Source organism: Danio rerio, chromosome 2 (assembly GCF_052040795.2).
Source record: "Danio rerio strain M-AB ecotype USA chromosome 2, GRCz13ab, whole genome shotgun sequence".
Taxonomy (NCBI): domain Eukaryota; kingdom Metazoa; phylum Chordata; class Actinopteri; order Cypriniformes; family Danionidae; genus Danio; species Danio rerio.
Genome location: NC_141022.1, coordinates 57037568 through 57051490, shown reverse-complemented (window position 1 = coordinate 57051490; position 13923 = coordinate 57037568). Strand labels below are relative to the sequence as shown.

The following is a 13923-nucleotide window of genomic DNA, read 5'->3' as shown; positions in this document are numbered from 1 at the left end:
AAATGACAAAAATCTCATATCATGATATAAGTCATCTCATATCCTGATAAGGATATATTCTGACAACAAACTTCTAAACAAGTAAGGGTTAAGGTTAGAGCTATGGCTAGGCCACAAAATTGACAAAAATCTTATATCATGATATAAGTCATCTCATGTCCTCATAAAAAGATAACAATGTAAATAAATAAAATAAATGTAAATAAATATAATAAATGTAAATAAATATAATAAAAAATATATTATAATAAATAGAAATAAATATAACAAATATATACAAATATAAAGAAATAAATATATTAAATAAATGAATATAAATAGAATATAATAAATAATATAAATATATTAAATAAATCTTTGATATAAATGTAAAATGTAAATAAATAAAATACATTTAAATAAATATAATAAATTGCTAAAATAGAACTATATAAATATAATTAATAAATATTATAAATAAAATATAATAGATATATTTAAATATATTAAAAATAAAAATATATAAATATATAAAATATATAAATATATATTTATTTAATATATAAATATATTAAATAAATAAATAAAAATAAAATATAATGAATAATATAAATATAATAAATCAATTTAAATATATTAAATAAATAATGAATATAAATGTAAAATGTAAATAAATAAATAAATAAGTATAAATGTAAATAATTATAAATAAATATAAAAATAGATAATAAAAAAACTATATAAATATAATATATAAATTAAAAATAATAATAAATCAAAATAAATATAATAAATAAATTCAAATATGTTAAATAAATAATAAATATAAATGTAAATAAATAATAAATATAATGTAAATAAATAAATAAATATAATAATACATATATGAAAAAATAAAAACAATAATTATAATAAATAAATAAAAACAAATATAAATAATAAATAAATAAATAGTATATATATATATATATATATATATATATATATATATATATATATATATATATATATATATATATATATATATATATATATATATGATTTATTGGAATTGTAATATTATTATATTATTCATAACAAATAATATTTTATTATCATTCATGCAGTGAGAACTGACTGACAATCTGGATGACTGCCTGACATCCTGCAAATATGTAATAGTCTTTTAAATGTTTCAGTAATCAATTTCAATAATCAAAGTAATTAATTTCATTTTTAAACAAAAGGACCAGGGTAACGAATCAATTTTAACAAACAAAAAAATATAAAATCATACCAACAAGAAAAAGACAAGAAATGATTTTGATTCACCAAATGCAGGCAACTCAATAAGGTTTTAGAACAAACCCAGTTCTTTCCCCATCCCTCGTTCCTCTCACTCATCCATTCTGCCGTCGACTATGCAAATGCCTTTAATTATCGGTATGCAAAGTGTGTGTGAGTGTGAGATACGGCCTTGAACGTTTCATTTGAGGATAATTACTCTCAAGGTTGAGCTGATCTGGAAACAGCAGTAGTTTACAGTAGTTCATCACAGCATTTAGTTTTCCACCTGTGTATGTGTGTGTGTGTGTGTGTGTGTGTGTGTGTAAACAATCAAAATGATTTATCTTTAATAAATAATCTAATTGGGTGAAACAGTGTCTCAGTGGTTAGCACTGTCACCTCACTGCAAGAAGGTTACTGGTTTGAGTCCAGGCTGAGTTAGTAGGCATTTCTGTGTGGAGTTTGCATGTTCTCCCCATGTTGACGTGGGTTTCCTCCCGGTGCTCTGGTTTCCCCCATATTCCAAACACATGAGCTATAGGTGAATTGAATACTTAGTTGGCTGTAGTGTATGTGTGTAAATTGAGTGTGTATGGATGTTTTACAGTGCTGAGTTGCAGTTTAAGGGTATCTGCTGTGTAAAACATGCTGGAATAGTTGGCGGTTCATTCCACTGTGGTGATCTCTGATGAATAAAGGGACTAAGCTGAAGGAAAATGAATGAATTAAATCATCTACTTCTGCGATTGTGGATACACATATTGCAATATCGATGCTTAAACGATATATTGTTCAGCCCTACTTACAAATAAATTAAGACTCATAGTCGCTGAAATTGATTTTAAACACACTTCAATCCATTCATTATCTTGCTTATTAAACAGGTAATTTACCATTAAAACTGCATCAAAATTGAGATAATAAAATATATTAAAAGCTGTATCAAGTTCGTGATAAAACAATAATTCATAACCAAACAATCTATAAACTGCTCAAAAATTGTGTGTCTGACCAACTTCCGTTTTTTTTTTGGCTTACTGCCGTTCTTTTTTTCACTTCTTCATGTAGTGGCGCAGTAGGTAGTGCTGTCGCCTCACAGTAAGAAGGTCGCTGGGTCGCTGGTTCGAGCCTCGCCTCAGTTGGCATTTCTGTGTGGAGTTTGCATGCTCTCCCTGCGTTCGCATGGGTTTCCTCCAGGTGCTCCGCTTTCCCCCACAGTCCAAAGATATGTGGCACAGGTGAATTGGGTAGGCTAAACTGTCCGTAGAGTGTGTGTTTTAATGTGTGTGTGGATGTTTTCCAGAGATGGGTTGCGGCTCCAAGACCATCCGCTGCATAAAAACGTGCTGGATAAGTTGGCAGTTCATTCCGCTGTGGCAACCCAGGATTATTAAAGGGACTAAGTCGACAAGAAAATGCATGAATGAATGATATATTGTGCACCCCCAGTGATAATAGTGTGTAGTTGTACTCACAGGCATGGTCTGACTGCCGTGAAGGCCGCCGATGGCAGACTGAGCCTCAGTGTGTGTCGAAAACTTTACAAAGGCACAACCTGAAAACAAACACACACAATAATGAGGAGGTCATCGTGTACCCAGCACCGCAGGTGAGAAAATAAAACACTTTAATAAAATTAACCATTAGTTAGGTCATTTCACTTTTTCATTCTCTCAAATGTCTCTCGCGAGTGCCGTTTGCACCTGCGCTGTTCACCCGCTGGCCGCTGTCTGACTGACTGAATGATTGACTGTGCGACCGGCTAATCAGCTGACCCACCCTCCTCCCTTCCCCAAACCCAACCAATTTTTCCGATTGATCCGCCCGCCCGCTTACTTCCCTAAAAAAACGACAGTTTACAAAAGCTGTTTAGAAAAAAAAAGCCCTCATCTGATTTATTTTTTACCACGTTTTCGGATTTCACCACATTCTCACCCTGTTATGAACTCGTTCACTTTATTTTTTTGATTTTGTTTTTGTCTTACTTGATTTCCGAAACCGCTCTTCTCCAGACTCGAAACTGGTCGTCGTGGTCAGCTCCTCTTTGCATTTCAAGTCTGGCGACGTACACGATGAGCTGACTGGACAAACTGGTTGTGGCGGAAAAGCCCTCCACACGGAGGTAAGCGGTCACCCGTTGAGCGCGAAAGGGAACGGCGTAATACCGTCCCGTAGGGTTCGCTTAAAAAAATTTAATGCAGCCATATGTACCTCCCAGGACGTATTTCGCTGTCTCCAGAAACGTCCACGCAACTACGTTTTCCGAATGAGCCTGGGTTGGAATTATAAGGTTCTATCTGAAATTTTTGTCAAAATTGCGGCATTTTAAAATGACTTCATTTAGATTTTGTGTTTTTTCCACTTGTCTCCTCATTCATTTAACTGTTTTTGTTTATGAGCTTACTCGACGAGCATGAGCAAATGGGTTGCAATTACTTTTCTTTCACAGGACTTTTCATGCTCAACACAATAAAGATTTACCTTTTTTTTTTCTCAGGCCACACCAAACAAATTATTTCCTTGCCACAAATTTTAAATAATGTGTCAAAACAAGTTGAAAACACTTTTATTCAACAAAACAGCTGACATTTTAAAAAAAATATTCTCACGCATTCAAAACTATGCACACAGTGGTCTGTTCTGGCTCAAGGTCCCAGATCACCAGTTAACTATGCATACAACAACATATTAAAGCAATAATATTGTAAAGGATGATTATTAAACTATAGTAACAAAAATAGCAGCAAGCAAAAGAAAGCAGGTAAAAAACATTCTGTGTGCGATAATGAAAGGATTATAACATGGTTAATGTGAGGCAAATTAATAATTTGTTGAAAGACGTTTGATGCATGGCAATGTTTTCCTTCTAGCATTTTGGACTATCTAAAGGAATGAGGTGTTTGTTTTTGTTTTCCTCCATGTAAATTTTTCAGATTGAAAATTGTTGATATGTCTGTTGCTCCCCCTCCCCTGTTTGTTTGAATGTCTTTTGTTTTGTTAATCTAAAGTCAATAAATCGTTGATCATAAAAAAAAACAAAAACAGAATGGTCAAGGTGAAAGCGACAACAACTGCTGCTGCTTACAAAGATTCTCGAGCCCTTGAAGGACTGTGGGTGCATGAGCGTTGCACTAGTTTCATTTTCAAGCACGGTTGCTTTGAGTGAGGTAATGGCACTGGAGATTTTAAACACTCGCGCTCATCAAATCAACTGTGCGTGCTACACTAAGCCCTCAACAGTGAGTGAGGAAAGTCCACTCTCACTGTGTGCTTGATCCTCTCATTCCTTATTCACATGCTTTCCTTTGCTCGCGCGAAAAGCTGTTTTTATCAGTTGTGCTGCTTCTCGATTCTAAGATCACATTTGTACGCATTTAGACAAACGGTCATAAACGAACAGTCTAATCTGTAGTGATGACAAGCTGGCACTGAGTTTCAGGCAGACAAAGTGGCTAGTGAGAGTGGCTGTCTAACCCGCCACAACCGAAATCTACCCGCATTTGGCAGGTGTTAATGTAAAGCACTTGCTAATTAATATCCACCTCATGTGGAACTCTGAATCTGTATCTCATTTTGGAGTCTAGTACTGTCCACCGGAGGTCGCATTTTGGTTCATGGACGCTTACTTTGAATGCCTTTCTGAATGAATGAATCAAATACACAGTTTTCCAACAAGGCAACCTGCATTGCTGAAATATAATTGGCTAAACTGGCAGTGAGAGGGTTAAAAGAACTAAAACAAAGGCAGATGTCCGCCACATAACGCACATTTTCAAAGCAGAATATAAAACATTGTTTTTCAAATAAACAAGAATGTTTCTTAGCATGTTTCCTAAATATCTGCAAACATAATATGGTATTTTTATGCTTTAGTAGAGTTAAAAACGTACACACAGCACATTTCAATGTTAAACTATGTCTAATACATACTGTACAAGTATTGCTTATTATTAGTTAATGTTGCTAAATACATGAACTGATGAAATCTTATTGTGAAGTGTACCCAAACTAAAAACAACAACACCAGTATCTCAGTGAGTGTACAGTATGACATGCGCCAGGTTTTACAGGGTTAAACAGATTCAGTGCAGTGCGAGGTCATGTGACCAAACAGATCTGCTGATCATCAAATCTTCATGACTTCATGTTGAGTTGCGTCTCTTCTCTCTTCACACTTTTCAAACACCATTGACCTTTTCTAACCCGCTTTCCCTATGAGCTCAGTTAATGGACAAGGCGATCGCAGTTTGCTGTAAATAATTTCTATCTGCTGCGTTTCAGAGGAGAAACTTCTCCATAACACATTCTGACAGGTTAATGCTGAGAAGCGCCATCACAAAGTGTATGTGTGTTTGAAAAGACTAAGACTGTAAAAAACTGCACACAGTCGGTTTGTGCTGGGGTGTTATGCTTTACTGGTGATGCTCAAACCAATTAACTATTCTTATTACTTAGTGTCAGTGTCATTGTAAACAATATTAATTTTAATATTTGTGTGTCAGAACAGTTTATAACCAAAATTAACATAAAAATACGTACAATTTAAATGTCATCAAGGGAATCCAAACTTGTATAGTCAAAAGGTTCAGCATAATTATCACTTGCCTTATCTAACTGAGCTATTCAGGACTAAACATGTCAGAGTCAGTTTTAGTATCTTTAGTCAAACCAAGCGACAACTCCCCGCTCTCCCTCGATATAACTAAATCTGCAACTCATCGACTCGCCTTGGGGGGCTGGCTCCAGGAAACCCAGATGATTTCTCACTGCAATGGTAAATTGGCCAATTTTACAGCCGATGAAACATGTTTACAGCCTCGTACAAAAGATGGCTTTCGTGCATATAACAAAAGCCCCTTTCACACATACAGACCTTTCCGGAAAATTACCGGCAATTTTCCGGAAAGGTTGTATGTGTGAACAGGTCCTTTTTGAAAATACCGGTAAATTCGTTCTGGCTATTTTCCGGAAAGAGAAGTTGTAACATTACCGGCAATTTGCCGGAATGCTGCGCTGTGTGAATGCAGAAGGAATATTTTCGGAATAAGCGCGTGCACGTCTAGAACGTGCTGACGTAAGACGTCTGCTTTAGCCAATCACAACAGTCAGACGCATTTACGTCCGCGCGGTTTATGAGAATAAAAGCCTTTGAATATTTTTCCAGACACATTTAGCTGCTAGAAGTTAGTCAGATCATGTTTATATGTTCTTCTTAATGCCAACTGTGTAAATAATCATCGATGAGATGCTTATGATAAGTCGTTGTTTGTTTACCTTCAAGCTTTGCGTGTGCCCATGAAACAGCCTGTGAGCGCCTGCACACGCGCATATTATGAACATCTCGACATAAGAAAGTGATCCTGCGAAAGTTGTTTACAATATTGATCATCAACAGAGTTTGTAATGTAGTCAAATGTTTACAAATACAAGCGCAGCCGTTTAAAGCTCATTTGTGGTGAATGATGTCAGAATTTACCGGTATTTTGGAATGGATGTGTGAATGCTCTTTTCCGGAAAAATTCCGTAACGTCCTCGCCTGTGTGAACAGCGCTTTTTTGAATATACCGGTAAAGTCGTTCCGTAAATTTTCCGGATATTTACCGGTATCACTGTGTGAAAGGGGCTTAATATTACTCTTCATGACAACTGTGTGGGATGGGGGGGGGGATTTTTATAACTCATCAAGTTCGTTTTTATTAAGTTATATTAAAGGCTGATTTATACTTCTGCGTCAAACACCGGTGTATGCTACGGCGCTGACGCATAGCCCTTCACCGTGGTCGTCGGCGTCACTGACGTGCACCTCTCAAAAAATATAACTACACGTCGCAACAACGCGTAGCGCAAGCTCTGTGATTGGTCGGCTTGGTAGCGCTGACGAGTCTGGGTGGGACCGAGAGCCGCGCGAATGGCGTGAGCGATTGTTTACAAGTGTGGAGTCCCGTGAAGGAGCTCCGGATGGAAAGTTTTGTTTTGTGTTTACCTCATAGTTAAAGTTGTTGCACGTCCGCCGGTCCCTGCCTCAAAATGAGCGAGTTTGAGTCACTTGTACAACCACGAATTGTTCAGGAGAAGCAAAACAGAAGCGAAGAAACTCGACACAGAGGAACATTTACACCTCACTGCCCACTAGCGTTTTGAAAGTGTTAATGCAGACAAACAGAGACAGCGCGCAGAAGTATAATTGCACAGCTGCGCTCGTTGCCTGCGCTGTGAGTTACGCCGGTCACTTGACGCAGAAGTATAAACCAGGCTTAAGTCTGCATAATTAAGGGTGTGGCCACTTGAGTGACAGCCAAGTCTTGCTGCTTGCTGTCTCGTCACCTCAGCTGATTCCAGCTGATTAGATGCTGAACCTGGCATATACATCGTATATTTGTTTTGTTTTATGTTTCTTTACACAGTCTATTGCCTTAATTGTGCTCACAAACCGTTCAAGTTGCCTCCATTTCCCAGGTGAGTGAAATTACATACTTACATACCATCTGTATAAATGTATTTGTTTTATTTAAGATCATTTATGATTTTCTTTAGACCTGTAATGCACTCCAGAATCTGACAGATTGCTTAGTTGTAGGTTCTAGAACAGTCCTCTGAAACGTTGTCATACAGTGGTGTGCCTGCAGTGTTTTTAAAAGTCTAAATACTTGTTTGATGTTGTATACAGCCAAGCACATGTGGTCAGAACACAAACAAATCGCAGTAATGAAGTATTAAGTGTTTCTCCCAAAGAACAGCGTCTCTAAGCAAAATGCCAGCATGCGTCTGTAGCTCCGCTCACACTTCGCCTTTTTGCCCTTGTTTGGTATCCCAGAATCGGTGCAATGGCGTGCGAACAAAATGGCGACAATTAGCCACGCCTACTGATAGCTTCAATTGTGTTCTTCAGAAAATAATGGGTGACGTCACAGATACTACATACATATGTTTTACAGTCTATAGTCAAACCATATGTTTTACTTTAGTATATTTGGTGTGTTATAAAACATCTCAATTAAAAAACTTTTTTTTAAGTAATTAGAGTATTACATGGAACATATTAGAGGAACAGGGGTTTGTCATCACACACGAGTCCAAAGGCACAAGATAACAAGAGTCTACAACTGTAAAATAGCATAGTTTTACCAATTGCAATAAATTGTGACAGATTACTTAACATTAACAGTCCTTGGTAGCTCAGTTTGATGGATCATGTCTCGTTTTATGATGTGCCTCTTGTCTTTGCGAGTCCGAATCCTATGTACAAGTTTTGTTTATTTAGCCTAATTTTTGATTTTCTTAAAAAGAAACAATAGGGGAGAGACTGCGATTTATTACGTACGCTATTTAGTGAAAAATTGTTTTGTCATTCAGAGCTATTGTGAGAAAACACTAGCGTGTGAGTTTGTGGACACAGGTTCACATGAGTCCACGGGACACAAGTTAACACGAGTCTAAAGGCACAAGTTAACATGAGTCTGCAACTATATATATATATATATATATATATATATATATATATATATATATATATATATATATATTAGGGATGTAACGGTATCAGAATTTCACGGTACGGTAATACCTCGGTATGAATGTCACGGTACGGTATTTATTGAATCATTTACAGGAAAAAACAAAACTTATGAAAATACTCCAAAAAAGTGCCAAAAGTGTCAATGACATACAAATTAGCCATCTATCTGTAAGCTTTGAAACAGGAACTTCAATTTTAATAACAAAAAAATATTAAACCATGTAAAAAAATAAAGTTTCAATTTAGTATTGTTGAAAACTCATCACATTCAACATTTAATCACACTCAGCCCATCTACCCAGATGAGAGCTCTGCTAGTCGGACTTCTCATCAAGCATCTCCCGCTGGATCTAATCTCACTATATTTATTAAACGGGATATTTCATTTATCTTGTTGTCTTTATCTAACGACATATTCCCTGACTTTGGGCATTGGAATCTATTACTTGTTCTCAGGTAACGTGTTTTGGCTGAGCGCAAAGATAAGTTAATGATTAATGTAACCACGTCCATTCTGTATATTGACTGATCGCTTGCCTTTATTTCCTATAATGTATAAACTTATTGTATGTTATACTTTTAAAATGGCCATTATCGATTCTTAAAACTGATACTCAGCAAAAGAGAGGCTGTGTTTCGTATTTTCACTGAAATTGAAAGGAGGCAGTGTTTTTATCGGCTCCGTTTTGTTATAAATATCCACACAGTGAAAATGACGCTCATCTTATGCAGCACGACGCCTCAACATGTCTGCTGTCTAAGTTGCTAATATTAAAATGAAAATAGGCAGTTCCTTAAATCATGTTTACATTTTATTGTTGAGAAAGTGAAACAACGTAGCCAGGGTGATGTGAATGAAGTTATAAAGTACACTGTTCCCTTTGAAGATTTACCCGTGTCCTCGGTATAATCTGCTTTTCCATATCAAACTGAGAAGAAGAGACTGCAGCCTTGATCAAACTTGCGAAGTGTGAACTTACACGGAGATAATGCAGGACTGAACTGTGTGTGTTAGGCTACTTAATATTCAGGAAATGCCCCAATCAGAGAGGCGAACGTCTGCAGCCCCGCTTCCGTTTTCAGATGTACATGACAGTTTATAAGTATCACACACCAGACGCGCTCATTCGAATGATATTTAACATGAAACTAATCAGATGGCGCTCTGTGGCGCGGCTGAAAAATGAACTGCGTCCTGAGCCGTCGCCGGGCGCCGCCGACTTGCGGCGCCGGTGTGTGTATCCTGATAGAAACCTATGTTTAGAATTCTAAAATACATGGCGCTGCGCGGCGCGCCGCCGAGCGCCGCTTCTGGTGTGCGACCTTAGAGTTTTCCAGCTCTTTTCATCCCCGCTTCTAGCAGCACACTCCATTTCCGCATTACTGGATCTGTAGCGACAACAGACCGCAAGGGATGATAGTCAAGCATGGGCTGATGGGTATTGTAGTTTTTGCTACCTCCCGTTCGCTTCATTCGCCTGAGCAAATTTTCTCAGAAGACCTATAGTTTTACCGAGTCATGCGACTTCGGTAATATCGAAAAAAATTAATATTGCGGTATGACGGTATTTACAATACCGTTACATCCCTAATATATATATATATTAGGGATGAAACGGTATTGTAAATACCGTCATACCGCAATATTATTTTTTTTTCGTTATTACCGTAGTCGCATGACTCGGTAAAACTATAGGTCTTCTGAGAAAATTTGCTCAGGCGAATGAAGCGAACGGGAGGTAGCGAAAACTACAATTCCCATCAGCCCAGGGGTGGCCATCATCGCTTGCGGTCTGTTGTCGCTACAGATACAGTAATGCGGAAATGGAGTGTGCTGCTAGAAGCGGGCATCAAAAAGAGCTGGAAATGATCGAACCTGAAGCAGGTGTTGTCGCCGCATGCGTACTGAATAGCGGTGTTGTCGCGCGCAGTCTGATCAGCTGTGTTGTCGCGCGCGTTCTGATCAGCTGTGTTGTCGCGCACGTATTGAATTGCGGTGTTGTTGCGTGCGTTCTGATCAGCTGTGTTGTCGCGCGCGTACTGTAAAGCGGGGAGGGGGGGGGGTTGAGCGCGCATACTCAAGAGCGGTGTTGTCGCGCGCCTACTGAAGGGCGGGACGGAGGGTGTGACACAGCACACTGTTCAGATTGATACAGACATGAGACCTCTATCTCACTCATGGTTTGCCCTCTCAAGTGGGGGAAAGACAATACACAACGTTACCCACTGCTGTCAACCTGGGCCAAGTCATATCTCTCTGTCCCAGAAACCTCAGTCCCAAATGAGAGGGTTTTTTCTGTTGCAGGGGACATTGTAAATGCCCAGAGATACCAGCTTTTACCAGATTATATTTATATGATAATTTTCCTTAAAACCCATCTCTATCTAAGTGAGTGAGTGAGTGATTAAATGTTGAATGTGATGAGTTTTCAACAATACTACATTGAAACTTTATTTTTTACATGGTTTAATAATTTTTTGTTATTAAAATTGAAAATTGACACTTTTGGCACTTTTTTGGAGTATTTTCATAAGTTTTGTTTTTTCCTGTAAATGATTCAATAAATACCGTACCGTGACATTCATATCGAGGTATTACCGTACCGTGAAATTCTGATACCGTTACATCCCTAATATATATATATATATATATATATATATATATATATATATATATATATATATATATATATATATATATATATATATATATAAATATATATATATATATATATATATATATATATATATATATATATATATATATATATATATATATATATATAAAAGATATGGTTTGACTAATAATATCAAAATCGACTCTGACATGTGTAGTCCTGAAAAGCTCAGTTAGATAAGTCAAGTAATAATTGTGCTGAACCTTTTAACTATACGAATCCCATTGATGACATTTAAATTGTAAGTATTTTTATGTTTATTTTGGTTCTAAACTGTTCTGCCACACAAATATTAAAATTAATATTGTTTACAATGAAACTGGCACCAAGTAATAAGAATATTTATTTGGTATGGGCATGTTTTGTATCTGTGATAAAGTGACGATTCTGCCAATAGGCACATGTGAATAGTTCTGGAAAGAGTCACCAGTTAACACGGACACCAGTTAAACCGTAACAGAGCCAACACAAAGGAATTAAGTTAGTTTATGAGTTTCACAAATTTAAGTGGATTGAACGAAAAATAATTATGTGGCGACCCTTGATAAATAAGCGACTAAGCTGAAGGAAAATGAATGAATGAATGAACATTTCTTCTTTTTTTAATGAAAAATGACTGTGGACACTCCCTTTGAGCCTGTTTTTCTTTGACTGATCAATACCTCTGATAGATTTACCAAGCAGCAAAAAAGTACCTCACTCACTTGTTTCTTTTACTCCTTCAATGGAATATTGAGGCTATAGGGGGCAATTTCAGATACAGCATAAATGAAAGCACTCAAGGTTGATCTGTTTGTTTGCTTCGACTTTGTGTTTTTTACAGCTGAAGGTCGCTTCTCAAATTTAAAATGCATCTTAGACTGTACTATAAAAGGACATGTGGATGTCTGTCATTCACCAGCGAGCACATTAAATCTGCCTTGAACACAGACGAGAGAGATAAAAGCAGGAACTGAATCTCACCTTTACTGTTTCCATCAGGGCCTCGTAATACGGTGCACTCCTCGATGACTCCGTAGGGCTCGAAGAGACGGTACACATCCTCTTCAGTCTGCTGCTTATTCAGCATGCCCACAAACAGCTTCCGGTCCTCTGAAATACACAAACACACAACCACAATATAAACGGTACTGTATTGACCTAATTCTTGATGTATTAGCAGGCACAGCCAATGGAATTTGTACAACCCAGGCTCATTGTGGATACATACCCCTGTATACTTTTTTGGAGGGTCCAAAATACATCCCAGGAGGTACGGTTTTTAGCAGTTTATGTTTTTGTAAATCCACCAGAGATGTACGCTTTGTACAAGCTGTGTACACTTTTTTTAGATTTCAAATTTCTCTCAAGAGTGCCATTCGCACATGCTCTTCTCGCGCAAATTCACCAGAGGCCGCTGTTGACTGACTTACCGATCAACTGACCCAACCTCCTCCTTACCTAAACCCAACCGACAGTGTTTTTAAAAGCACAGATTGACCCACCCACCGCCTTCCCTAAACCTAATTGATAGTGCTTTAAAAAACACAGATTGACCCACCCACTGCCTTCCCTAAACTTAACTGATAGTGCTTTCAAAACCACCTTGTGACCCACCCACCGCCTTTCTTGAACCCAACTGACAGCGTTTTCAAAAACACCGTTTGACCCACCCACCGCCTTCCCTAAACCTTACTGATAGTGCTTTAAAAAACACAGATTGACCCACCCACTGCCTTCCCTAAACCCAACTGATAGTGTTTTCAAAACCACCGATTGACCCGCCCACTGCCTTCCCTAAACCCAACCAACAGTGTTTTCAAAAGTACCGACACCCACTGCCTTTCCTAAGCCCAATGTCACATAACCGGCAATCTGTTCCTGAAAGATCGCTGGCATACTACACATGCCATTCATGAACTACATATCCCAGCATGCCTTTGCACAAACCAGTCCCCATTAATCACACACAGCTAAATATCGTCATCATCAATTGTTTGGACTATTTATACACATTGCACACACCAGTCAATGCGGAATCTTTATTTGTCAGTACTTGTATGGTTTCAGTGAGTGTCATCCTGTTTATAGTTTTTCTAGTTATGTTTTGATGATTGTTTTGTAACTTTTTGTACTTTGATCATCGCTTTGTTTTTGCATTTTTCAATGCCCTTCATGATACCCGAGTTCTTGTTTTTTGACCTCATTTGTTTTTGCCTGCACGAATAATCTTTTTCATTAAAAATGTAAAAATGTACCGATGTTACTATACTTGTGGGGACATTTGGTCTTTACATTGTAAGAAATACAAGGTACACACAAACCAGCGCGCACACACACACACATATACACACACTTTATACTTCTGATGGAAACAGTAAAGGCTGCACATCCATCACTAATCTCTCCTCAGGGATGTTTTACGACTGTGGAGCTTCACTTAGAGCTATAGTGAACACACACACACACACACACACACACACACACACACACACACACACACAC

The 13923-nt window shown here is 37.5% G+C and overlaps 1 protein-coding gene and 1 long non-coding RNA gene across 5 annotated transcripts in view; one reads left to right on the top strand and one right to left on the bottom strand.

Moving 5' to 3' along the window:
- The window catches only part of LOC147846549 (uncharacterized), a 1651758-nt gene that overhangs the window by 1149031 nt on the left and 488804 nt on the right, over positions 1-13923 (top strand). The gene's annotated exons all lie outside the window — the stretch shown is intronic.
- LOC141378996 (CUGBP Elav-like family member 5) overlaps positions 1-13923 on the bottom strand; it is a 232951-nt gene that overhangs the window by 62305 nt on the left and 156723 nt on the right. For all 4 annotated transcript variants that reach the window (XR_015478995.1, XR_015478994.1, XM_087241484.1 and 1 more), the window contains 2 exons: positions 12403-12531; positions 2721-2800 (listed from right to left, as the gene is read on the bottom strand). Coding sequence is in view for 2 of the 4 variants with exons in the window: in XM_087241484.1 (XP_087097610.1) it covers positions 2721-2800; positions 12403-12531 (209 nt within the window). In the remaining 2 variants the exon portion in view is untranslated. The remainder of the gene's footprint in view (positions 1-2720; positions 2801-12402; positions 12532-13923) is intronic.